The sequence below is a fragment of the Rhinoraja longicauda genome, chromosome 4 (genome assembly GCF_053455715.1).
Source record: "Rhinoraja longicauda isolate Sanriku21f chromosome 4, sRhiLon1.1, whole genome shotgun sequence".
Taxonomy (NCBI): Eukaryota; Metazoa; Chordata; class Chondrichthyes; order Rajiformes; family Arhynchobatidae; genus Rhinoraja; species Rhinoraja longicauda.
Window position 1 is genome coordinate 29,081,114 of NC_135956.1, and position 26,675 is coordinate 29,107,788.

Consider the following 26,675-nt stretch of genomic DNA (forward strand, 5'->3'; position numbering starts at 1 on the left):
GGGGTGGCTGCACAGAGCATTTTATCCAGAGTAGGAGAATCAAGAACCAAAGGACAGAGATTTAAGGTGAGAGGGAAAAGATTTGATAGGAACCTGAGGGGCAACGTTTTACTCAGAGGTAGGCGTGTATATGGAACAAACTGTCAGAGAAGGTAGCAGAGACAGGTACAATATCAGCATTTAAAAGACACTTGGATAAGTACATGGATAGGAAAGTTTTAGAGGGATATTGGCCAAAGGCAGGACTAATGTAGATAGGGCATCTTCATCAACATGGACCCTTGGGCACACACAAACTGTTTCCATACTGTATGACTCTATGACTCTACATGTCAGCAAAGACTAAGACTGCAGTGTTTCAATTCATGTTGACTTTAAAATATCTTCTTTAGTTCCTTCAGCAAAGCACCCATTGAACCAGAGCACGGGTGTGAAAGAGTGAAATGTACTTAAATCTAAAAGTAAAACCAAGTCCAGTAGGAACAGCATGGTAAGGCGAATGTGAGGAATGCAAAGCTAAACTGTGTGTAGTCTGCAGAAGGGTCTCAACCCGAAACGTCAGCCATTCCCTCTCTTGAGAGATGCTGCCTGTCCTGCTGAGTTACTAAAGCATTTTGTGTCCATCTTGTGTGTATTTTAATACAAGAAGCCTTACTAGTAAGCAGATGAATAGGGACTGTTGATTAGCACATGGGAATATGATGTTGTAGCTATCACAAAAACATGGACAGGTACATCGACAGGAAGGGTTTGAGGGTCATGGATAAAATATAGGCAATTGGAACTTGCTTAGATGGGGCACCTTGCTTGACATGGATTGGTTGGGCAGAAGGGCCTGTTTTCGCAATGTATGATTCAACCTTTCAGGGTCCCTTTACATCTTTCTTATCAAAGTACATGTCAAAATGCTTGTAAATGTTCTAATTGTATCTGCCCACACCATCTCCTCTGGCATCTTGTTCCAGACATTCACCACCCTCAGTTTGAAAAACATACTCTGAAATTGCTTGCAAATTCCGTATTTAACCCCCCCACCTCCCTTGCCCCCATCTTTCAGTCCCCTGCCCCAAGAAAAATAGTATCCCAAAAGGATCATCAGTTGAAGCTATATGGTTTGAGCTTCAAAACAAAAGGGGGTGATCACTTTGCTAGGGGTATCATACAAGCCGAAGAATAAAAGAGTTATAGTAGTTGGCAAGTTTAATTTCCCCAATGTTAACTGATCTCTTTAGTGTGAAAGGCTAAGATGAGATTTTTTTTTAAAGTGCGTCCTGGAGCCAGGTGTTTTTGAGCCAGTGCATAGATAGGTTTGCTAGAAAAGGACCAGACTAGATTTACTCTTCGGGAATAAGTTAGTCTAGCAGTTGGAGTATCAGTGGGAGAGTATATTGGAAATAATGATCATAATTATAAGTTTCAATATAGTTATGTCAAGGATGGTCCAGGAAGCCCAGGTTGTTATGGGAGGGAAGGAAGGAGATTGTTGATGTCCTGACAAGAGTTTTAATTTTTTGCTAGGAACAGATGAGGTGCCAGATAAATGTAGAACAAATGCAATCCCTTTATGGCTTTCTTAGGGGGAGATCACGTTTAGCCAATTTGAATTCTGCGAAGAGCTAATAAAACATATTGTCTTTTGGGAGGTCTCTAGTATAATCCCATCAGAGTGATTGCACCTTTTTATTTTTGAGATCTACCTAGATTGCCTCAGTGAATGAACCTTTCAGCATGTCCTCTCTGAGTGCGCTGTGACATTCCCCCTGATTTCTAATGCAACTCCTCCACCTCTTTTACCTCCCTTTCTATCATATTGGAAACATCGAAACCCTGGAATGTTGAATGGTCACCACTTCATAGTTCGATGCACTGATCCAGGTTCTAAGTTCATCTACTTTACCAACAATACTTTTTGCAATGAAATAAACAGTTCAACCCCATCAATTTCACCATGTTCATTAACCTCATCCGGCCTGACATTTATTTTGAACTGATGGCCATAACATCGACCTTCCCATTAGTCCTTCCTTGTTGCTCTTTTTCCCCAAAAAACAATAGAAAATGAATGTTTTAAACAGTTTAAAATGTCGATTTGCTATTGTTTAACAATGCGATTAAATATGTAATTTATGCACATTAATTATTTTTCAGTAGCTTAAGTGCCCTTGTTTTTGTTTTTTTGTTAGAAACTTTTTGCTCTTTCGCAAGATTAAGTACGGTACATACATGCACAGAATTCAATGAATCAATAACAAGTTTATAAGTAAGAAAAATAAAAAGAACTGTCAACCTACTCTTTCCATTTTATATGGAGCCACCACACTTTGTTCTTTGATTAAACAGATCTAAATAAGAGAATGAAACAAAATTAATGCTGTTGTAACATATTGAAGTTTACATTTCAAACTTGAGGTCTTCAAGAGACTTCAAGATTTTAGCTGGTTGCTTGCAGATCTGAGGATTTCTAATCAGGCAAGTGAAATGCAATACAGGCAAGCTGATTCTAATGAGTGTAATCAAGTACCACAATGATAACATTTTCTTGGCAGCCTTTATGGTTTGCCCCAAGTTTTTCTCTTACCTATGTTTGCACATTCCTCCCACTGTAAATTAGTTAAGATATTTGAGCTCCTCTAATTGCCGGACATTCTTTTAGTTGGAGGAGTTTGAGTTTTGGATTCCCCCTCTATGTCAGCAAAAGACCTTTTATTGCAACAATGTTTACGGCAGCTTTTAAGGAAAATGCTTCTGCGTAAATGCTTCTGGGATTCATTTTCAAAAGGCATTACTTTAGTTCCCTGATGCTTCGTTGGAGACCATCCTTCTTGGGAATTGAATCTTCTTACATCCAAACCTAATTCCATGTAGTTCAGTACTAATACATTGAGCATCTTGCCCTGCCCATCACTCAAGCTCTTCAGTAGCAGAAACAAGGCAAATGAAGTGTGCCTTGCATCAACAATCCAGAAACCCAGATGATCTCAAGTAACATCTTGCTAGCATAGAAGAGTTGCTTCCAACCAAGCATCATTGTTCACAAGCACCTGCAGTTTTTTTGCTTTATAACCCAATGTTACAGCCTGCTTTCCAGAGTTGAATATTACCTTTGGTTATAAATATAGATGGCAGAGAGTAATACGCCAGACAACATGATAACAAGGGAAGTGAGGAATAGAATGAGACACAGATGCAGAAGGAGGAGCCACTGAGTAATGAAACATGAGAAAATTATTGAAAGAGAAGTGAAGTTTGTCCAAGGTAGACAGTGTATGTATTAGCAGAAGTGGGTATTGGGGGTAGAGAGGCAAGCTTCAAGTCAACATGGACTTGTTCTATGAAGCATATTAAAAATTGAGCCTCACATATAACACCTGTAAAACAACGGTCTTTGAGTAATATGACTATATAAATCTGCTGTCAAACAATCAAGAGCCACAAAGAGACACTAGAAAAAATGGACCACATCCCACATCTCAAGAACCATCTGTTAATAGAGGCAAACATTGACAATGAAATTCACCATCACTTTCAGTGTCATCTGTGAAAAAATACTTGAAAAACTTTCCAATAAACTGGCAAGTTATGTGAGCCACCATTATTATCTGCTCCCCAGCCGGCTTCCCCAGAGTTGAAGGATTAATCACACTTTGTCAATTCCCATGGGTAGGGCACATTGCTCACATGTTTGACAAAAGATTCTCAAGACAGGCTCTCTATTCTGAGTTCTGTTACTGGTGGTCAGAGAAGTTGATGCAGGATATTCTCAAAATCTCCTTATAAAGGAGGTAACATTCTTAGATACTTTTGAGAATCCCTGGCCTATGTGTGCTCAATGTTGAGAAGAAGCATTTAGAGCGATATCGAGAACCCTGAATTTGTTCGTTGCCCACTACAAAAAGTGGAAAATACCTGCTGCTTCCCATCAAATACTTCCAGTCCTTTTGACTAAACTAAACTCATGCAGACCCCATTGATTTCATGAATTTTCCCACTAACTTCCACCCTGCCCTCAAATTCACTTTGACTATCTCAGACATCTCTCTCCACTTTCTCGATCTCTTTGTCTTCATCACAGACGACAGACCATCGACTGACATCCATGATAAGCCCCTAACTCTCAGTTATCCGGACCACACCTCCTCCCACCCGGCCTTTTGCACAAACGCCATCCCTACTCTCAATTTCTCTATCTCCGCTCCATCTGCATCCCGTAGTTTTGGTCTCACTCCCCCTCCTCACAGACGGAACAAAGATAAAGTTCCCCTGGTCCATACCCTTCACCACACCGGCCTATGCATCCAACACGATTCTTGGACATTTTCGCCATCTTCAACTTGATCCCACCACCAATCACATCTTCCTTTCCCCACCCCTTACCGGTGAGAGGTTCACGTGCATTCTCTCTAACCTTATTTGCTACATTCAGTGCTCCCAATGTGGCTTATTTTACATCAGCGAGACCAAGCATAGACTGTCATTATTTCGCCAAACACTTGTGCTTAGTCCATCAACGCCTGCTGGTCCACAGTCTGTTCCTTCTTCTCTGTTGTTTTATAGTATGTGTTAAAATGTATATTTCAGTGATCTTTCGCTTGTTTTATGTGGGGGGGGGGGGGAGGACCTTCTTCAGAAGGGTTTCAACCCGAAACGTCACCCATTCCCTTTCTCCTTGATGCTGCCTGACCTGCTGAGTTACTCCAGCATTTTGTGCTACCTTTGATTTGTACCAGCATCTGCAGTTATTTTCCTAGGCCCTGACCCAAAACGTCATCAATCCATGTCTTCTGGAGATGCAGCCTGACCCACTAGGTTACTCCGGTACTTTCTGTCTTATTTTGTAAACCAGTATCTGCAGTTTCTTGAGTCTACCTCTATTCCTACCTTTGCCAATCTGCTTATCAGGGCCCAAGGAACTGAACTGGAAACGTTTTCCTTGAAGGACTCCACAACAACAATGTGCACACAAGAAAAAATAAGAGCAGACGTTACCAGAACTTCTTACCTGCCGGCATGTAATGCGGAATCCAGTAATTCGATTTCTGGAAAAGCAGGATTTATTACAAATAAATATAAATTCAGAACCAACTATTGCACTTCAAATTGAACGTTAACCTAAATGTGAATAAAACTGAACTTACTCTTCATAAAGATATCCAGAGTTCTTATCTTCTATCTCTTCAATTCTGCTGCAGTCTCTGAAGGGGAACTGTAAATTTTCCAAGGTCAGCGTATATCAACAATACTGATCTCTGACATTATAGCCATGGATGAGAATTAAAGCAAAGTAATTACTGAGTAGAAGATGAGCATTAGACCAAAAATCGACAATAGACTCTAAATGTAATTCTTCACAGTAAAAGTGGAAATTTTCCAATCCTACTTTAAAATTGCACAAATATGAAGTTATTTTATAAATTGGGTATTCCTAGTCCAAGACTTGTAATCAACCTATTTATGAGAATGGATTTCAAACAAATGTTTTCAAACTGGATGAAGATGATGTTTTAATATCTCTCAAACCTTGAGTCTAAGTTCCTGGACTTTTCATGGACGTTAAAACTCCCCTCTATGTCCCAAGACTCAGCTACTGTGTCTCCATTCTGCTATTCAGTTGCTTAAACGCTAAGAATTTCATCATCTTACAGCCCACCCCAACCACAATTAAGCCTGTAACAGGCCGGCTGGTTTGACTGTTTTTTCAGTTTAAGCCACAACTGGTCGCTGTCTAAAATGACACACTTATAGGCAGAAATATATTTATTTATTGGTCTGGGTCGCGGGGTAATCTTGTCTGTTCCTGACTTGCTACACATTCTGCATTCTACCAAGAACTACAATCCCACAGAAATATCTTCACTGACGAATACTCCAATTCCCTAGCTGTTAAATTGAACCTGTTCATTGGACAGTTTATCAATGCTTCCATAAGGACTTTGTCCTACATTCATATAGCACCTGTTTCCCTCCCATTTTCTCCATTTTACCAATAAACTTCCAATATAAATGTACCTTAATTGCTATACATAATATAATATATAATTTAAGCTTTTGGTTTACATTTGCATGCATGTGTTGACTCTAATTCTGGAGGAATTCTAGACTTCAGGGGCTTGCTAACTGTGGCATTCCCATCAGTGGTATAACTACTCAGTTAGCCAAAAACAGAAGAATGCAAATATCTCAGGTGATACCAGGCCAGAGCGGGCTGCAGAGGTTTTGAGGGATAAAACCACAAGGAGCTTTCAAAATAAAAATGAAAATGTTTTGAAGGGATAAGTGTTCAGTATTTTTCAAGCAGCTCTACAACCACTATTTACTGTTAATTGATTGTAGGCAGTTGAAAAATGTAGTCAAAGGGAACAGAAGGAATTTTCAGTCAGGTCTGACTTTTCTTTTACATCTGTCTTGTTTAAAAAATATTTTGAAATACAATGAAATATATTGTTAGATTAATATTTCTGACCATAATAAGGTTCTGTGATAACATAAAAAAATATGCATGGTTTATTAAGGAAGTTTCCAGTACATCTTCCATTCATTTGCCTATAACTTTATTTCCATTACACCAATTCATTACAAAATTAAACTGAGCTAAGGATTTTACAATGCTTCTATCGTGTTCCATATGCCGATGTGCTTTCCCTACTTAATCTATGCTTTCTGTTATGTGCAATCTCATTCTTGTTTGCTCACTCACATCATGCCACCGTCCTGCAGCCTTTTATTTTTAAATGAACAATCCCAATTTACAGCATAGGATGACTTTTTTTTTATACCATATACTTTGACAGTCTAATCAGTATTTCTGTTTGAACAACTGTGGTAAATTTTCTTCCTCTTTTATACTTAATGAATGCAAATTGTAAACCATCACCTAAAAGGTGTTATGACATGCACAAAGTTGTACAGCAAAAGCATTTCAAAGTGCAACATGCCAACTCGAAAGATTTCATACATAAATTTTGGTGAAATGGTCAGAAGGAATGCTCTTGTATCCTTCGCTGTCTGATGGCAATTTTTTTGCAACTTTTATTATTTTCTGAATCAATCTCTATTTTCACTCTCTATTGTCAACCATCTTTGAACATTTTGCTTTCATGTCTTTTTGCACATCCTCTCCTCTTCCCTTTTGTACTTTTCAATAGATATTGGGTGGTGTGGATGTCCTGGCATTGTGTGAGAAGGGTGCTATTAGAGTAATAGGGTATGCTCTCTATTTGATTTGGCTCATTAGGTATATTTACTGCGGGTAATTATTGATTGCATCATTAAAATAAAATCTGACCAGGGCAAAGGGCAGAAGGTGATCATATGCAGAGAGTAAATGTAATATTGAGGCAAATGTATCCATGAAAATAGCATAAACTCTGATGGAAATAGAAATAATTAGCTGGAAGAACTAAAAGGAGAATAAATTAACAGCAAATTTAAATCACGTCAGTTTACACCCAACACACACTTTTAAAAATAAGTATTATGCAACCTGTAAAATTTTTCAAGTGATGTGGAGATTTGCAAATATTGATTAGGGTACATCAAGGATCAAGAATGCAAAAACACATCATAAAGACTGCACCTTTAAAATGGGTTCTGATATTTGATCTGGTTCAAAGATCAATGATTTGGAACAAATCTTCAGGCAGCCTTTGATTGTTCTGCAATAAAGACACAGGTGCTGATGTCAGATAGATGTGTTACGATGCTAATTATTACAATGAGCACAAACAGTACGATCTCTTTCTCTGTCCCACATTGAATATATGGTTGAAAAAAGTAGAAAGTGCTGAATAAATGTTCTTTAGCTGAATTGCTACTAAAATATGGGTAAACAGTTGAAACCAATGGAGGTACTTAAAGGCTGAATCAGATAAACACAAATTTAAATAAGGTCACAATGTTGTACAGCATAGAAACAGATCCTTTGGCCAACTACATTTATGCCAACCATCATATCTATCTAAACTAATCACTTTTACCTGCATTAATTCCATACCCCTCTCATTACCCGCTCATTAAGTACTTGTCCTAAGAGTACTTAAGATCCCTCTTAAATGTTGCTACCATTCCTCTGCTACATCCCCTAACAGCTCATTCCAAACACCAACTGTTCTTTGTGTGAAAAATGTCCCCTTTAAATCTATTCCCTCTGGTTTTAGACACCTACCACAGTAAACAAGCTCTGTCTGTATAACCTATAAGGGGTAGGCCATTTAGAACGGAGATGAGGAAGAACTTTTTCAGTCAGAGAGTGGTGAAGGTGTGGAATTCTCTGCCTCAGAAGGCAGTGGAGGCCAGTTCGTTGGATGCTTTCAAGAGAGAGCTGGATAGAGCTCTTAAGGATAGCGGAGTGAGGGGGTATGGGGAGAAGGCAGGAACGGGGTACTGATTGAGAGTGATCAGCCATGATCGCATTGAATGGCGGTGCTGGCTCGAAGGGCTGAATGGCCTACTCCTGCACCTATTGTCTATTGTCTATCTTTGCCTCTCATAATTGTATATACCTTTAAAATGTCACCTCTCAACTTCCATCGCTCCAGGGAAAACAGACCTTGCTTATCCAATCTCCCCATATAACTCAAACATTTCAATCCAAACACCTTCTCTGGGATATAACTCAAACCCCTCAATCCAAACACCTTCTCTGGGTTAATCATGTCCTTCCTTTAATGCGACAATTAGAACTGCACACAATACACCAAGTGTAGCCTAACCACCGTTGTGTATAACTTTAACATAGCATCCCAACATTTACAGTATACTCAATGCCTCAGCTTCGTTGCTACTCTGTTCACGTGTTTTCCTGTTTTCAGGGAACCATCCACTTGCATCATGTATCTGTTCAACAACATTCCCCAGGGCACTGCCATTCACTGTCTATGTTCTGCCCTGGGTTACCTTCCTACAAAGCATCGCTTTGCACTTGTCCATGTTAAATTGCATCTGCCATTTGCTTGCTCACTTTCTGTTGATCTACAATCCTAACGTGTAATCCATTGCACTATCAATTGTGGTGTCATCTGCAAACTTATGAATCTCACCACTGACATTTTCGCGCAATTATTAAAATATCATTAAGGCAAGGACAGCAATGCTATGCTCCGCAGGCAACAGTAACTTACTGGAATGACCATTTATCATGCGATTGTCGACGTATGGCAGATGATTACTTCACTATGAACCTAAACTAATATTTGAAAATTTGCCAAATCAGATGTCAATTGTGTGCAGATCTTTACCAAGTCAATTCTGCCCTATTCTAGGATGAGTTAAAAAAAATCATTTAATTATTTTCAATAATGTTCCAAGGAAAATAGGCAAAAATATCAGAAAATATCTACGTCATGAAGCAAGCACTAAATACACCATGGTTTCAAACATATAAGCAGCTTAGTAATTTTCCAACTTGCAAATAACTTTTGGGAACATTTTCCCCAAATTAGTCCCGCTTCTTCTTTATAAGTTTACTAGAAAAGGGTGGACCCGTTGGGGCCAAAGCTCTCCTGCATTGGTCTAGCACCCTCCCATCCCCTACTCCCCCCCCCCCTCCCATCCCCTACTCCCCCCCTCCCACTCCATCCCCCTTAGCCCCCCTCCTCCCCCCTCACCCAATCCATCTATCTTTATCCCCCCCTCTTCCCTCCACTCACCCACTCCATCACCCTCAACCCCACTCCCCCTCTCCTCAAGCACTCACCCACTCCATCCCCCCTGAAACCCCCCTCCTCCTCTCAGGCAGGCAGCGCGACGGAGGAAGGTGTGCACAAGATGGCGGAGCGGGAGGAGGAGAAGGAAAGTGGGAGCTGGAGGAAATGGAGGCGGTCGGTTGAAGCGGGCGTTGGAGGAGACGGAAGGAAACGATGACGCCGGTTGAAGCAGTCGCTGGAGGAGACGGAGGGGAATGGAACCCCTCATTGGCCGCCACTCCCGTCACTCTGGCGGGTCACGCCCCCAGCGGCCATCATGCCCCCGTCCCTCATTGGCTGCCGCTCCCGTCACTTGGGCGGGTCCCCTTGTGACGTCGAATGCGGCTGACGGCCAGGGTAAATGGAAAAGTGATTTTTAAACTTTAAAAAATGATTTTTTAAGTTTAAAAAGTTAAACTTAAAAAATATAACAAACATTTGAACCCCAGGACAATGGTGAGTAAGATGGGCCTAAAATTGTTGCGCTATCGTGTACCATTTTGACTGTATTTCAAGAACAAATATATCAACAAATATACAAATAAACAAACTTACAAATACACAAGATGAGTGTTTTAGTAATATATAGATTTTCTATATAAAAGTTCTACGGTACAGAGCCTGGTATTTGTCAAGCAATGGGCAACTTGAGATGGTAACAGGTCTGCTTGAATATACCAATAAAAAGTCTTGTTGCAGGGATTTGACCTGAAACGTCAACCATTCTTACCCACCCCCCAGCCACCCCCAACCTGCTAAGTTCCTCCAGCAGATTATTTTATCAATAATAAGACACGGGTACCAATAACACCACATAAAACTTGAGTTTATATGTACAGTACCTTTTCTCTCCTTTGTTGTTGGTAAATACATGATAAAATGTGTGATGGTCAAAGTAATACTCTTCAAGGTCAAGCAGCAACAGAGTAAACCTATTTGGTATGAAAAAATGAAGAAAAACAGAACACGATAAAGAAATGATCTATTGGCATAGAAAGTTGCATATCCAGATCAGTTTAAAATATATTAGGAGGAACAGCCATTAAATTTAGTCGATGTGAGATCTCCTATGCCATACTCACCTGCAGCTGTTGATTGCACAGGAACACAAGAAAATAGTAATGAGAGGAGGTCACCTACCCCCTCAAGCTTGCACATTCATTCAATATGATTATGGCTGGTTCACCCCAGGCCGCAATTCTTCCTCTATGCCAGATCCCCTTAATCCTCAATCTCCCAATTAAAAAATATATATATCCACCTCCACTTTAAACATTTCTAATGATCCTGCCACCACAACTCTCTCTGGGTTAGAGAATTCCAGAGATTCAGAACATTCTGCAAGAATAATTTTCTACGCACCTACGTAAACCGGTTTGGCAGAGAGAAGTAGACGTAGAGTTAAAACAAAGTCATGTTTTAAATACTTTTAGACCAACAGAACTTTCAAATATTTAATACTTCTAGCATCCCAAAAATGTACAAAGATGTATTCCAAATTCCCCACACCAATCTTGACACCATACAATAAAAACTTGGGAAGTAAAGATATGCTTTAAGGAAGAAAGAAGTAGAGAGTTTTGGAAGAAACTGAATTGGCAGTGAAGAATGAGTTACAGGCTAGAAATATAGGTCCACACATACCCTGGAGGGTTATAGTGGTGGAATAGTTGACAGATGAGGAATGAGAGGCAGATGGAGCGTATCTTGGTATTTGATATCAAGGACAAGACATGTAAAATCAGGGAACAAGTTTAAATCAATGCTGTGGCCCTGGCCACAGCTCCATTGGAGGAAATTCTCTGGCTACAAGTATGTCAAAAACTGAAGGAGAAGAGAAAGATAACTTCTACCATATCCAATTTCCATTAATGACCTTGATTATAGGCATTTCCATCAATGCTTATCACAATTAAACAATTTTATTCCACAATAATTAACATTGGAATAATGCTTCTCAGGTCCACAATTAGTCAAACCTGAGAAAAGGATGCAAAGATAAGTGAAACAGTGAAACCAAGATCAGTGGTTCAGGTGCAGGGTGGAGACACCAGCACGATGGCACAACTGGTAGAGCTGCTGACTCACAGCATCAGAGATTCTGGTTTGATCCTGACCTCGGCTGCTGTCTGTGCGGAGTTTGCATGTATTCCCGATAATCATGTGGGTTTCCTCCCATATCCCAAAGATGAACAAGTTTGTAGGCATCTAAAATTGCCTCTAATGTATAGGGAGTGGATGAGAAAGTGGGATAACAGAACTATTGTGAATGGGTGATGGAAGGACCTATTTCTAATGCTGTATGTCTAAACCAAGAAGCGCAGATGCTGAAATCTTGCGTGAAACACAATGCAGGTCCGACAGCATCTGCGGAGGGAATAGATAGATGACATTTCAGGTAAGGACCCTTCTTCAGAACGATTGGTTGGGGAGGGGGGTGGGGAGAGCTGGAGAAGAGGCAGGGGTGAGACAGAGCATGGCAGGTTATAGGTGGATACAGATGGGAAGAGTATAATTGACAGATGGGTGGACAAAATCTAGAGACAAAAAGAAGACAAAATGATGTTAATAAAGAGAGAAGAGTGAAATGTAAAGCCAGTGGAAGGGATATAGGTGGAAGGGGACAGTGGGGAGGAGGGAAAGAGGGGGTGGAGAGAGGGAGAAATGGGTGCGCAATGGAGTGGGGGTGATGCTGACACCAAATTTCCAGTTTGCCCCTCCAGGAAGTATACTCATAGCCCATATCCTAAACTAGGGGTGGCACACTGGTAGTGCTGCCTAACAGCGCCAGATAACTGGGTTTGGTCTGGCCTTGGATGCTGCGTGTGTGGAGTTTGCAATTTCTTCCTGTGACTGTGTGGGTTTCCGCCAGGTGCTCCAGTTTCTTTCCACATCCCAAAGACGTGCAGGTTTGCAAGTTAATTGACCTTTGTAAATTGCCCCTGGTATGTAAGGAGTGGATGAGAAAGTGGAATGACATAGAACTAGTGTGAACCGGTGATCGAAGGTCAGCATGGACTTGTTGAGTGGAAGGGTTTTTCGAACAATTAAACTGGCCATTTCCTAGCCATCGCTTCTCACTAAGTGCATCAACATTGATGTCAAAGATCAGAGTTCCCAAACCATGATGGCAGATGAGGTTCAATCTGTCAATGTTGGAATTGTCCACAGAGATCTTGACCCTTTCAGATCCCAAACTTTGTGTTGTACACCAGCTGCTGTGCGGATTTCACAAAGGTTGTGATCCAATGGCAGAGGAAGGGGAAATGTAAGACAACTGGAGATTAGGTTATGCCCCAGGGGGGCATTGCATCCCCCAATGCTCACACATAATTCAGCCGACACTTGGGTGCAATCCTGTTCCCCATAACACAAGATTAAATGCACGCTAACTGTTGAAAGGAACAAGCCATGTGCCGTCTCAAAAAGAATCTTCAATATAGTATTTAATTAGGAGGTCATAACATTGGATATTGCAAAGTCTAAGGACTATTAATGTCCTGACTGAATATTTCAAACTTTTACTTCAAAACCAGCCACACCTCTGATCTCGCTGTTCACTGCACTTACAACTCTGGCATTTATCCAACCAAAGTGAAAGATTGTCCATTACGTTCTGTCCACAAAAAGCAGGATAACACCGATCCAACCACTTTCTGCCCCATCAGTCTACTTTCAACTCATCAAAGCACTGTAAGAAATATTTGATAGTATCACATATTAACATCACATAGTGCTCATCAATGTGATGATCAGTTGGATTTTGTTAGGAACACTCAGGTCAAGAACACAACAGCCCTGATCCAAATATGAACAAAAGAACCAGTATGAAAGTTAGCATGACAATACAAAAGCTACACCTGGGTTTGTATTTGGCTTTGAAAAAAAATGTCAATGGGAATCAGAGGGAAAACAGCACATGCCTCGTACAATGGAAGATGTAGGTCAATTTCAGCTAAGGCATTGCTGGAAGTGTTCTTCAGAGCAATGTCTCTGAGCAATGTCCTGGGTCAAAGAAGCAGAAAAAAACCCATGGAAAATAGTAATAGGATTAAGTCTGCTCTGCCATTCAATAGGATTGTGGCTGGTCATTTAAATTTCCTACACTGTTCCTGCTTCTTGTCTATTAACCCTTGATCCATTTAGGCTGTAGAAATATTATTACTCCTTGCATAAATTTAATGATTGCCTTTTGCATTCAACAATTCCGCTGGTTCAGCACTTTCTGGATGAAGATGTCTCAATCCTAAATGGCCAATCCCATATCCCTAGACAGTGATTTCAGGATCTCTACTTCGCTACTATCAGGAACATCCTTCATACACTGAGCTTACCCAGTTCCAATTCTATATACTAAAACTCTCGTTTGTTTGTTTGTTTGTTTGTTTGTTTGTTTGTTTGTTTGTTTGTTCCTGTTTGTTCCTGAACTACAGCCAAAACGGTGCACAATAGTGTGACAATTTTAGGCCCATCTATCTCACCGCGTCCCTTTGGTGCTAATGGAAGAAGTTTCATTGAAATCGGTGTTATATTTTTTAAGCTATTCACATTTTAAAGTTTAAATCTATCTTCCAGGGAGGGGGGGGGGGAGGTGGAGGGAGGATAAGAGGGGTTAAGGGGGATGGAGTGGGGGAGGAGGGGAAGGGGAAAAGGGGAGAGGATGGGAGGGAGGGAAGAGGGAGGAGGGAGGGAAGGGGGGGAGGGAAGGGGGGAGGGGGAGGAGGGGAGGAGGAGGAGGGGAGGGGAGGGGGAGGGGGGAGGGGGAGGGGGAAGGGTAAGGGGGAGGAGAGGGTGCTGTACCAATTCAGGAGAGGTTTGGGCACAACGGGTCCACTTGGTCTAGTAGGATTTTAAATGCTTAAAAAAAATTAACCTTTCATTCTTCTAAACTGAAATTAATACATCCAATCATCCCAATCTCTCATCACATCAATCATGTCATCCCAGGAATCAGTCTAGAGCTGCACACCTTCCATTGATCGGATAAGGAGAACAAAAGTGCAGACCCAAAGCCTATACAATTACAGTAAGACATCCCAGTCAAGCATAATTTCCCTTTGAAAGACTTGGCCAAAGTCTATGTTGACTGTCAAGGTATTCTGGATATTCCACCATTACATCTTTAATAAGGGACACTGGCAGTTTTCCACTGGCCGCATTTAGCTCATCTCCCTCTAAACCTTTCCATTTGCCGCCTTTAGCTCATCTCCCTCTAAACTTTTCCATCCATGTACCTATCCAAGTGCTTTTTAAATGTTACCTGCCTCAACTACCTCCAAAGATAGACACAAAATGCTGGATTAACTCAGAGGGACAGGCAGCATCTCTGGAGAAGAATGGGTGACGTTTCAGATTAAAACCCTTCTTCAGACTGAGAGTCAGGGGAGACGGAAACTAGAGATATGGAAGGGTAAGGTGTGAAATGACAGACCATTGGCTGCTTTGATCTGTCGTTTTCACACCGTACCCGCCCATATCTCTTACCTCCCTCTCCTCTGATTCTCAGTCAGAAGAGTCTTGACCCAAAACATTACCCATTCCTTCTCTCCAGAGATGCCAGCTGTCCTACTGAGTTACTCCAGCATTTTGTGTCTAACCAGTGTAAACCAGCATCTGCAGTTCCTTTTCTACACATTTCAACAACCTCCACCTCATTCCACAAACTCTGTGTGAAAGAGTTGTCCCTCGGGTTCCTATCAAATCTTTCCCCTTAGCTACTGATTAATCAGCAGGAACTGGTCCAAATCCAAAAAATATTGGAAAATTACTATCAATGTATCCAATATTTCAAGAGCATTTCCTCAACTACTGTGGGATTCATATTATCATGCCCAGGGAAATTATCAGCTTTCAATCTCATCAATTTTCATTACACCATTTTGCTAGTAACATTGGTTTATTTCAGTACCTCCCTCTCATTAGCTTCTAGAGCATTTCTGGGAATTTATTTACATCTTCCTTTGTGAAAAGAGAACCAAGATACATACAGTTCCTTTCCACACATATACTGTATATTTAATTGGTCACCGATTTCTTTGTTCCCCATTATAAATTCCTCTGTTTCTGACTAAGGCACCTACATTTGTCTGCACTACCTTTTTTTGTTCACATAATCCACGCTAGCTTTTACTCAGTTATTATGTTGCCTGTAACTTATTTTCATATTCTTATTGTCCCCCTCTTAATAAATTCCTGAGCCCTCCTTTATTACATTTCAAACTGTTCCATGAATTTTGGGCCAATTTAAGTCCTCTCCATAGATCAACACTATCCCCAATTTCCTTCATTAGTCATAGCTCAGCCACCCCATCCGTTTTATATTTCTACCACACACGAATATACAATTGTTTTAGCTCATCCATGGGGCTCCTTAAATGTTTGTCATTAATGGTTCATAGTCAGCCCCAAAAGTAAAGTTCCACAATCCATTTTAGCCAATTCTCACTTCATCCCACCATAGTTCAAGTTATTTAGACTTGGGGTCCTAGTCCCCTGATCAACCATGTCACGTTACTTTTCAATGAAGAAATATAACATTTCATGGGCACTCATTCCGAAGGGGGGTTCACAAAGCAAGATTACTAAGTGAGCGTTTCTCACTGTACAAAAGACAGTCTTGGATGACCTGATCCCGAGCTGCCTCCTCAATGTATTGGCCCAACAAAACATTCCTTATACTCTCCAGGAATTCAGTTCTCATTGTATTGTTCCTAAATAATTTAGCTAGCCAAATCTGTGTAAATTCAAGTCACCTATGATTACAGTTGCACTCTTTTTGTTTGTCTATCATTTCCTGGTTAGCGCCATCCCTAACATCACCACCACCATCTGGAGTTCCATATACAACTGTTTGCAGGTTAGTAACCTAAAATTGGACAATTCAGCATTCATACCATTACCGAAGCAGAAAATTAGGTGGTATTCCTCTAGTTTGTGTGTGCCCTAATTCCGGCAATGGAGACAGCCCAACTGGAAGGGTTAATGTGGGAATGGGAAGTGGAGTTAAAACAGTTAACAACATGGAGAACCAGCAGGCCTTGGCGGACCGAGTGCAAGTGTTTGACGAAACGGATGCCTAGTCTATGCTTGATCTCACCGATCTAAAGGATGCCTGATCATCTGAGTTACGCCTGCAATTTGTGTATTTTTTTGTAAACTAGCATCTGTAGTTTCTTGTGTCACTCCTTTACATTGACGAGACCCAGCCTCGTCTATCCTTATCTCACACCTTGTGACTTTTCATCTCTGGCCTTTATCCAACCATCTGCCATTAATAAATCCCCTCAACTGTATCTGCCTATCACTTGCCAGACTTTGTCCAGCCCCTACCTATCTTCCAGCTTTCTCCACCCCCCACTACAATCAGTCTGAAGAAGGGTCCTGATCTGAAATATCATCTATCCATGATCTCGAGATGCTACCTGACTCGCCGTGTTACTGCAGCACTTGTCTTTTTTTTTGTAAACCAACATCTGCAGTTCCTTGTGTCTACGTGCAGTTGCATGATTAGTGCATTCATGTTAATGCAAATAACCTAAAGACTTTGTCTTAATATTTTTCATCCCATTTGCATTATTTTGCAACATGGTCAGTTTGTTTATCACCCCTGATTTCTCTGGCTTACCTGTTCCCATCCTTTATTCTGTTATTATATCCTCTTCCTTTGTCTCACTGCATATATTCCAACCATCCTGCCATCTTGGTTTGAGCTGCCCACTCTAGCAAACACCTTTAAGGACATCAATCCCAATCTGCTCTAGATGCAGCCTGTCCAGTTTATAGTGGTTCCAGCTCCTTTGAACCAGTGCCAATATTCCTGGAATTTCAATTCCTCCTCTTTATACATGTCCTCTAACCATATCTGTTTTATACTTTATTTCTACTTTGACTAGCATGTGCCACAGATCCAACTATCTTTAGCTGTTTCATCAATGTATTTTCCTCCATAAGATGGGATATTCACTGGTGATTGCTCTTACTTAGACTCTTGTTTACTAAGTCCTACATTCACAGTCTGGCTCCTATCCAGCAATACGTATATAAAACTCAGGGTTGTGCTGAAACAGCTGCTCTAAACAAATTCTTGGAAATTAGCATCTCCAATGAAAGAATCCAATCAGCTTTCAGTGATCCTTAATGGCTTCACCAATACCGACCTGCTCCACAACCAACATCCTGATGTTGTCACTTACATTAAAAAACACAATGACACATGTCATTGCTATAAGAACAGGTCAAAAGCTGGTTATTCGGTTCATCCTGACTTCCTTGATTATTTCACATGTGGCAGAATGCCAAGTAAGGAGAATGATGAAATATAAACCACTGTTCGGATGAGTGCAGCTCCAAAAACACTCAAGACGCTTGACAGGATGAAGGAGACCACTTGATTTTTTAGACAGTGGTTGCCAATTAATCTTTGTCATTGACACCTCACTGTTGCAAATGAAAGGCAATAACTTCCCAAGGCTTCACCATCAGCAGCACATCCTAAACACAACTTCTCCTACTTCAAGGAACCTCATGGACATAATGGAATCTACCACCAGATCACACAACAGCCTGGTTTGGACATACAGTGCTCTCCATAATGTTTGGGACAAAGACCCATCATTTATTTATTTGCCTCTGTACTCCACAATTTGACATTTGTAATAAAAAAACCTCATATGTGGTTAAAGTGCACATTGTCAGATTTCAATAAAGGACATTTTTATACATTTTGGTTTCACCATGTAGAAATTACAGCAGTGTTTATACATAGTCCCCCCCATTTCAGGGCACCATAATGTTTGGGACACAGCAATGTCATGTAAATGAAAGTAGTCATGTTGGGTCTCCACCCGAAACATCACCCATTCCTTCTCTCCTGAGATGCTGCCTGACCTGCTGAGTTACCCCAACATTTTGTGAAATAAATGTTTAGTATCTTGTTGCATATCCTTTGCATGCAATGACTGCTTGAAGCCTGCGATTCCTGGACATCACCAGTTGCTGGGTGCTTTCTCTGGTGATGCTCTGCCAGGCCTGTATGGCTTTAAGAGAGAGTTAGATGGAGCTCTAGGGGCTAGTGGAATCAAGGGATATGGGGAGAAGGCAGGCATGGGTTATTGATTGTGGACGATCAGCCATGATCACAATGAATGGCAGTGCTGGCTCGAAGGGCCGAATGGCCTCCTCCTGCACCTATTTTCTATTTCTATGTCTATGTCTAACTGTTCTTGTTCTTTTAAGTACTTCTTGGCAAACTGTAACTTGGCCATCCTATTTTTGCAGCTAACCAGTGGTTTGCATCTTGCAGTGTAGCCTCTGCGTTTCTGTAGCATGAAGTCTTCTGCGGCAGTGGTCATTGACAAATCCACACCTGACTCCTGAAGAGTGTTTCTGATCTGTCAGACAGGTGATTTTTCTTTATTATAGAGAGAATTCTTCTGTCATCAGCTGTGGAGGTCTTCCTTGGCCTGCCTGTCCATTTGCAATTAGTAAGCTCACCAGTGCTCTCTTTCTTCTTAATGATGTTCCAAACATTTGATTTTGGTAAGCCTAAGGTTTGGCTGATGTCTCTAACAGTGTTATTCTTGTTTCTCAGTCTCATAATGGCTTCTTTGACTTTCATTGGCACAACTTTCGTCCTCATGTTGGTAAACAGCAATAAAAGTTTCCAAAGGTGATGGAAAGACTGGAGGAAAGACTAGGTGCTGAGAGCTCTCTTATACCTGCATTAAGGAGGTATTTAAACACACCTGAGTAATTACAAACGCCTGTGAAGCCATGTGTCCCAAACATTACAATACCCTGAAATGGCATGACTAAGTTTCAACACAGCTGTAATTTCTACATGGTAAACCAAAATGTCTCAAAATACCCTTTAATAAATCTGACAATGTGCACTTTAACCACATGTGGGGTTTTTTCCTATTACCAATCTCAAATTGTGGAGTACAGAGGGAAATAATTAAAAGATGGGTCTTTGTCCCAAACATTATGGAGGGCACTGTATAACTCGCCACTGAAATAACTGGATCAATATCCTATAGCTCCCTTCCCAACAATACTGCAGGAACACCAACTGACTGATTCAACATCATTTTCTGAATAACATTTACAGATGTGCTTTACATTTTACCAGTAGCCCTGTATAATCACGTGCAATAAAGTGTTTGGAACTGCAGCAGAACTGGTTCGACACCTCCATGGGCCAACTCACCAGTGTTTTGACTGTATTGAAATCAATATTCGGGAAAGTACTAAACAAACAGAGCCAAAACAGTTGGGTATGGTGTCCCTGCCTTGTCCACCGCAAGATACGAGGACTTATAAAATAGTTTGTGCATGCCTTTTCAAAAAACAGGTAAGAACAACAAATGTAAAGCTGCAAACAATATCATAGTAGCAGTCACAGAACAAGTTTTGTGAAATCATTAACAGTTGTAGCCATGTGGCAATCAAAGCAACTCTGGACCAAATCTGCAGGAAACCCTCAACGGGAACAAACTGACTCGACCCCAACCAACCTCAACGATGCTCGAACCACGAGAACCAGAGGGCTCTTTAGTAATGATTCAAAGTTAAAACTTGTGGATTAAAAGTTAAGGAGAAATAAGGCATCTGGCTGGGAGAAGCTGCAGAAAGCCGACAGCGTCAGGGCCCTGCGGCTGCGGCCCTGCTCCGGGCAGCCAGCCGGCCAGCCGGTCAGCCGGTCAGCGCCGCCCGGGCCATGCTGGGCCGTGGGGAACGCGGACAGCAGCCCGGCCCCCGCCGCTCTCCACCCCCCGACATCACCCTGAGCGGCCGAGCCCACCGACACACACACACACACACACCTCTCCTTGCGGCGCAGCTGCTTGTTCACGAACGCCATTCGGACAAGGAGAACAATCGGCACCGACGCAGCAGACAGCCGGCGCACAACAGGAAGCGGCGACCGCGGGTCCGCCCGCCGGCCGGCAGGGGGAGACCGCGGGGCCGCCCACCCGTCCACCGGTAGGGGGCAGCACCGACATCACCCCCTTACACCGGCAGGGGGAGTACGCGGGCCCGCCCACCGGCAGGGGGAGTACGAGGGCCCGCCCACCGGCAGGGGGCCACACCGACATCACCCCCGTCCGCCGGCAGGGGGAGTACGCGGGCCCGCCCACCGGCAGGGGGAGTACGCGGGCCCGCCCACCGGCAGGGGGAGTACGCGGGCCCGACCGCCGGCAGGGGGCTGCACCGACATCAACCCCGCCCACCGCATCACCTCCGCCCACACAGGGGGAGCGTCGAACCACCCAACATCACCTCCAGTATTGGTGTTACCCAATACCACCTGCAGGGGGCGACATCGGCTTCATCCCCAGCAGGGGGAGAGTGCTGGCTTGCCCACAGCCACTGACACCCACCGCCACTGACGCCCACCGCAACTGGCGCCCACCGCCACTGGCGCCCACCGCCACTGGCGCCCACCGCCACTGGTGCCCACCGTCACCGGCAGTGGGAGCACCAACAAGCCCACCGCCACCTTGATCACCTTTGGCCACCGGCAGAGCGAGTGCTGACCTGCCCAATGGCCTTACCCCCGCCCACGTACAGGTGGCAGGACCAGCGCCACCTCTGCCCTTCGCCATTGGTATTACCCACCTCTGCAGACAGGGGGAATGCTGACCCATCCACCACCAGCTGCATCACCCTCGCCCAATGCTGCCCCCACTTCTACTTTCAGGAGGTGGCTACAGCCCCACCCATCACCATCAGCATCACTGGCATTACGCACCGCCCCTGACCTGGGGCACTGCCCCAAACGTGCTGCATCGCCCAATACTATCTGCAGGAAGCAGCCGCAGCCCTGTCCGTCGCCTCCGATGGGGCGGCACTTAATCATCACCCATCGCCTCTGACAGCGGGTGGCTCTGGCATCACCCATTGCCACCGATGGGGCAGTACTGGCATTTGGTGGTTTTGGCATTGGCAACATCAGCAGTGGTGGCTCCCACCGCCAACCAGCAGAGAGCAACACCAGTGTTGCCCATTGGCAGCAGCAGGGAGTGGTTGTGGCTCAAGCACAGCCCACAGCCCCTGGTTAAGGTGTGTGGAGGGTGCAATATCCTCACAACTACCAGCAGGCAGTGACACTGCACCATCCACCACCACCACCACCACCACCATTAGGGGTCAGCTCTGGCACCACAGCAAACCTCAGCCAGTAGCTGGGCTGATTCCAGCACCACGCAGAGCCAGCAACAGAGGACCCACCAGCACCTCCTACAGTGACCAGCAGAGATTGGCCATCACCAGCAGAGGCTTAGCTAGTACCATCCACAGCAAACAAGGAAGCCTGTAGTTTCAACACTGCTCACAGCTGCCCGTGCAGTGCAACCAAGTACTTACATAGTCCCAAGCAGAGGGCAGGCATCAATCATCAGAGTCAATCATCAGTGTTGTATTGTCATATGTCCCAAAACTGGAAAATTCAATTCTTACTTGCAGCACCACAACAGATAAGTAAGCAGACCTCCATTGCCACTGTCAGAGCTATCTCTTCCTAAGCAATCCCTCAGGATGGAGCATAACTTGCTTCTACTCCAATTTTGTAGGTTCTGAGGTGGCAAATGAGGTCCATGTGACATGCACAAATACTTCCACAGATGGGGTACAGGGTAATGAGTGGGCAGTTTGCCCACTGAGAGAGAGATATAATCTAATTGAATGGTGCCAGAACAACAATCTTGCTCTCAAAGTGAGCAAGACCAAGGAGCTGATTGTTGACTTCAGATGGGAAAAGCTGGAACCACAAACGTGTTTTTATCAACTGGGTGGTGGCAGAGAGAGTGAACAATGTTAAGTTCCTGGGTATCTCTGGATATCTGCCTTGAGACAGGCACATCGATGCCATCACAAAACCAAGGGCGGTCACAGTGGCGCAGCGGTAGAGTTGCTGCCTTACAGCGAATGCAGTGCTGGTGACCCGGGTTCGATCCCGACTACAGGTGCTGTCTGTACGGAGTTTGTACGTTCTCCCTGTGATCTGCATGGGTTTTCTCCAAGATCTTCGGTTTCCTCCCACATTCCAGACGTACAGGTTTGAAGGTTAATTGGCTTGGTAAATGTAAAAATTGTTCCTAGTGGGTGTAGGATAGGGTTAATGTGCTGGTCGACATGGCCCCAGTGGGCCGAAGGGCCTGTTTCCACGCTGTATCTCTAAACTAAACTAAACTAAACAAGCTCATCAATGCCTCTATTCCTCAAAAGGTTGAGGAGATTCGGTATGTTGACGAATATCTATCACATTTTTACAAGTGTACAGTAGAGAGCCTACTGACCAGTTTCACCGTGGCCTGGTTCGGCAACTTGAACGTTCAGGAAGGAAGAAGACTGCATAGAGTTGTAGACACTGCCCAGACCATAACATGTACTGAGAAGCTTCCCTGAAACGTACAGGAATTGGATCGAAATGGTCCCAGTGGAATCAATGGCATCCAGGGAGAGAGAGGAGGTGAGGAATCTAGAGAGAAATCAGCTGAAATGTTGAATTGGAGAAACTCCTATTCCAACTGACAGAGCAAAGATCCAAGAGATAAGGCTACAAGTGCCTACATAGACACACATGATGAAACACTTCCATAAGAACTGAATGAAAAACACAGAAAAAATCTGAGTGAGGTGCGTTCATTAAAATGAAAAATGATGTAAACTCCACATGTCTTTACACGAACTTGCAGGTCATCCCACATGAACCAGCCTGTTACAGACTTAGAAATGCCCCCACTGGCACAAAGGAAATCTGGATTAAAATATGAGGAAAGGTCTCAACTCAAAACGTCATCTATCCATGTTCTCCAGAGATGCTGCCTGACCCGCTTAGTTACTCCATCACTTTGTGTCTTCTATAGACATGGACGGAAACATTTCCTCCATCTTTGTCCTCTCACTAATCAAACTCACAAGAGTATAAAATAAGAAATAACCTAACATTATGAAATTAGCATGTTCTTAAATTACTTTCTTTAGTGAAGCAGACTCTGAAAGCTTTTACTCTGTAAACATTGATATACGGAAAGGAATTGGTCACATGCTACAACACTATGACGTATGCTACACCATGTCAGAGACAGTTGCAGGCTGCAAAACATTTCTTCAGCTGTAGTAATTATGAGTGCAACTTTAAGAATCATGTGTACCATGTGGTACGGCATAAAACAAGACAATGTTCTTAATTTAGTGTTGATTTCTTTCATTCTGTTTTCTTGGAGCTCTCTCCTGGTACTTGCTTCAGCAAACAGTGGCAGCAATGCAAAGAGACGATGGTCATCACACTGGTAATGGGATGTTGCTGCTTAATGTTGAGTGTAATAGAGAACGGTTTCACAGACAAAGCAGCAATGACATCCATTATTATGTCGGCAAGGTTCAGAAATAGGAGAGGACTTGGCTATTTGACCTGTATGTGAAATGAGTGGAGATATTCCAAAGAGATCCACCGAATAGAGTAAGTGGCCAAATATGAAAGGCCAAATATGAAACAAGGCAGGCAATATTGTCAAGAGTGGGGACAAATCCATTTGAGAATTTGATTAATTTATTAGTACAGGTCCATCACTGATTTTCCGGCTCCTCTTTTAACCCGGACAAAATTACGACAGCGTACTTGAAATCCCCCTTTTGAAGTCCCCCTGAAAATGTGGCAACTAGGTCAGGTGAGGCAGCTGATCTTGACTTCATCTGGACTTCTCCAGCTGAGGGTCGAATTTGCCCCCTGCGCCAGGGCTCTGGAACTCCGGCTGGGCTGGAGCCGGCAGATCCATTACCATGGCCGACTTCCAAGGCCAACTTTGTGGGTTGGTATCTTGGTTCCTGGGCTGCCTAGGCAGACCCTTCCTGTACCATTGGACTCCTCTCAGAGGCAGTAATCCGGCAAAATGGATAATTCAGAAAGGGTCTGGAACCAAGGATGCCGGAAATTGGTGGAGGAACTGTACTGCAAACCACAAACAAAGTCTCTTGCAGAAATATTGTAAAAGGTTTGAAAGAACACTTTAACCCGGCTTCAAGACGCACAAGTACAGCCAAGACCCAGAAGAAACAGGTGGTCAACAAATGGTTACGCTGAAGACATTTGATAAGGGTATAATTTCAAGACCTTTTTACATCATGCATAGACTAGTTTATGAGAGAATTCAGATGAAACCCTTTGATATGAGGGACCAAGGCTTGAGCGGACAGGTAAGACGGACACTGTCTTGGAGATTACATTGGAAAATGCGAGACATTTCATGGGATGTAATTCTTATTTTGCCAATTTCTCACAGTGTCCTAATCCATGCATAAGGACCCACATTTCTCCATTGCCCCATTTTGAGTTATTTCTGGTTTGGAGTTCCTATAATTTTTCACCATTCTCAGCATTATATTGCATCTGCTATCCATCTGCAGTTCACAACACCACCAAATTTTCTGCCCACTTTAAGTGCATCTATCTTTCAAGTGCCTCATTTTTATCAGTTTGTAGACCATCCAGAATGTCAAGTACTCATGTATGTCATGAACAGATTTTGTTTCTAGTCTTGTGCCAGCCCCACCACTTCCCTCCCAACCCTTTTCCTGTTCACATGCTGAAAGAATATTTTTGAATTCCCTTTTGTGCTTGTTGTCTCTCTTTTTTCATGCTCTCTCTTTGCAGCTTAGATTGCTTGCATTGATCATGGGGCATCAGTCATATGTTTAGTTTAGTTTATTGTCACGTGTACCGAGGGAATGAAAACTTTTTGTTGCATGCTAACCAGTCAGCAGAATGACTATGCATGATTACAATCGAGCCATTTACAGTGTACAGATAGATACATGATAAAGGGAATAACGTTTAGTGCAAGAGAGACCAGTAGTTCAAGAGAGAGCTGGATAGAGCTCTTAAGGATAGCGGAGTCAGGGGGTATGGGGAGAAGGCAGGAACGGGGTACTGATTGAGAATGATCAGCCATGATCACATTGAATGGCGGTGCTGGCTCAAAGGGCCGAATGGCCTCCTCCTGTCTATAAAGTCAAGGGGTCTCCTGTGAGGTAGATAGTAGCTCAGACCGCTCTCTAGTTGTTGATGGGATGATTCAGTTACCTAATAACAGCTTGGAAGAAACTCTCCCTGAATCAGGTGTGTGTTTTTGTCATTTTAGTTATTTGGGGAGCTCTGAGACAGTAGGCACTCAAATTTGGAGCAAACAACAAACTGCTGGTGGAACTCATGGGGTTGAGCAACAGCAGTAGGAATTGTTAATGTTTCAGGATGAGATCCATATTATGGAGGTGGGTTAGAGAGAGCACTGAAGGAGATATATATACTGAATATGTAGGAAGGATACACCAAAGATAGACACAAAATGCTAAACTCAGCAGGTCAGACAACATCTCTGGAGAAAAGGAATAAGTTTGTTACTATCCTACCATTGTACTCTACCGTTACGCAGAAGCTAGTTACCTCTAGTTTCTCTCTCCCCTGACTCTCAGTCTAAAGAAAGGTCTTGAGCTAACACATATTATATTGTTTACAGAATATTATGTTTACATATTCTATTATGCTGCTGCAAGTAAGAATTTCATTCTTCTGTTTGGGACATATGACAATAAAACACTTGACTCTTGAGTTAAGGAACCACACTCTATCTTGTTTGGGCATGAAGCTGCTGCAGGAATTAATATTGAATTCCCCAACTTTAGGTACCTCCCTCTTTCTTTCTACCTGTATCAGAACTGACCATTTCTGACTGCCACCATTTTACCTCAGTTTCATATCATATCATATCATATATATACAGCCGGAAACAGGCCTTTTCGGCCCTCCAAGTCCGTGCCGCCCAGTGATCCCCGTACATTAACACCATCCTACACCCACTAGGGACAATTTTTACATTTTTTTTACATTTACCCAGCCAATTAACCTACATACCTGTACGTCTTTGGAGTGTGGGAGGAAACCGAAGATCTCGGAGAAAACCCACGCAGGTCACGGGGAGAACGTACAAACTCCTT

General features: G+C 42.9%; 1 protein-coding gene across 1 annotated transcript in view; it reads right to left on the minus strand.

Annotated features, from left to right (window-relative positions):
* Positions 1-20,596, minus strand: part of nsmaf (neutral sphingomyelinase (N-SMase) activation associated factor) — a 79,530-nt gene extending 58,934 nt beyond the window's left edge. The window contains exons 1-6 of the mRNA XM_078397414.1: positions 20,504-20,596; positions 10,523-10,612; positions 7,574-7,652; positions 5,136-5,203; positions 5,000-5,036; positions 2,292-2,342 (exon numbers count right to left, since the gene is read on the minus strand). Coding sequence (XP_078253540.1) covers positions 2,292-2,342; positions 5,000-5,036; positions 5,136-5,203; positions 7,574-7,652; positions 10,523-10,612; positions 20,504-20,541 — 363 coding nt within the window. The 5' untranslated portion in view covers positions 20,542-20,596. The remainder of the gene's footprint in view (positions 1-2,291; positions 2,343-4,999; positions 5,037-5,135; positions 5,204-7,573; positions 7,653-10,522; positions 10,613-20,503) is intronic.
* Positions 20,597-26,675: the final 6,079 nt, after the last annotated feature.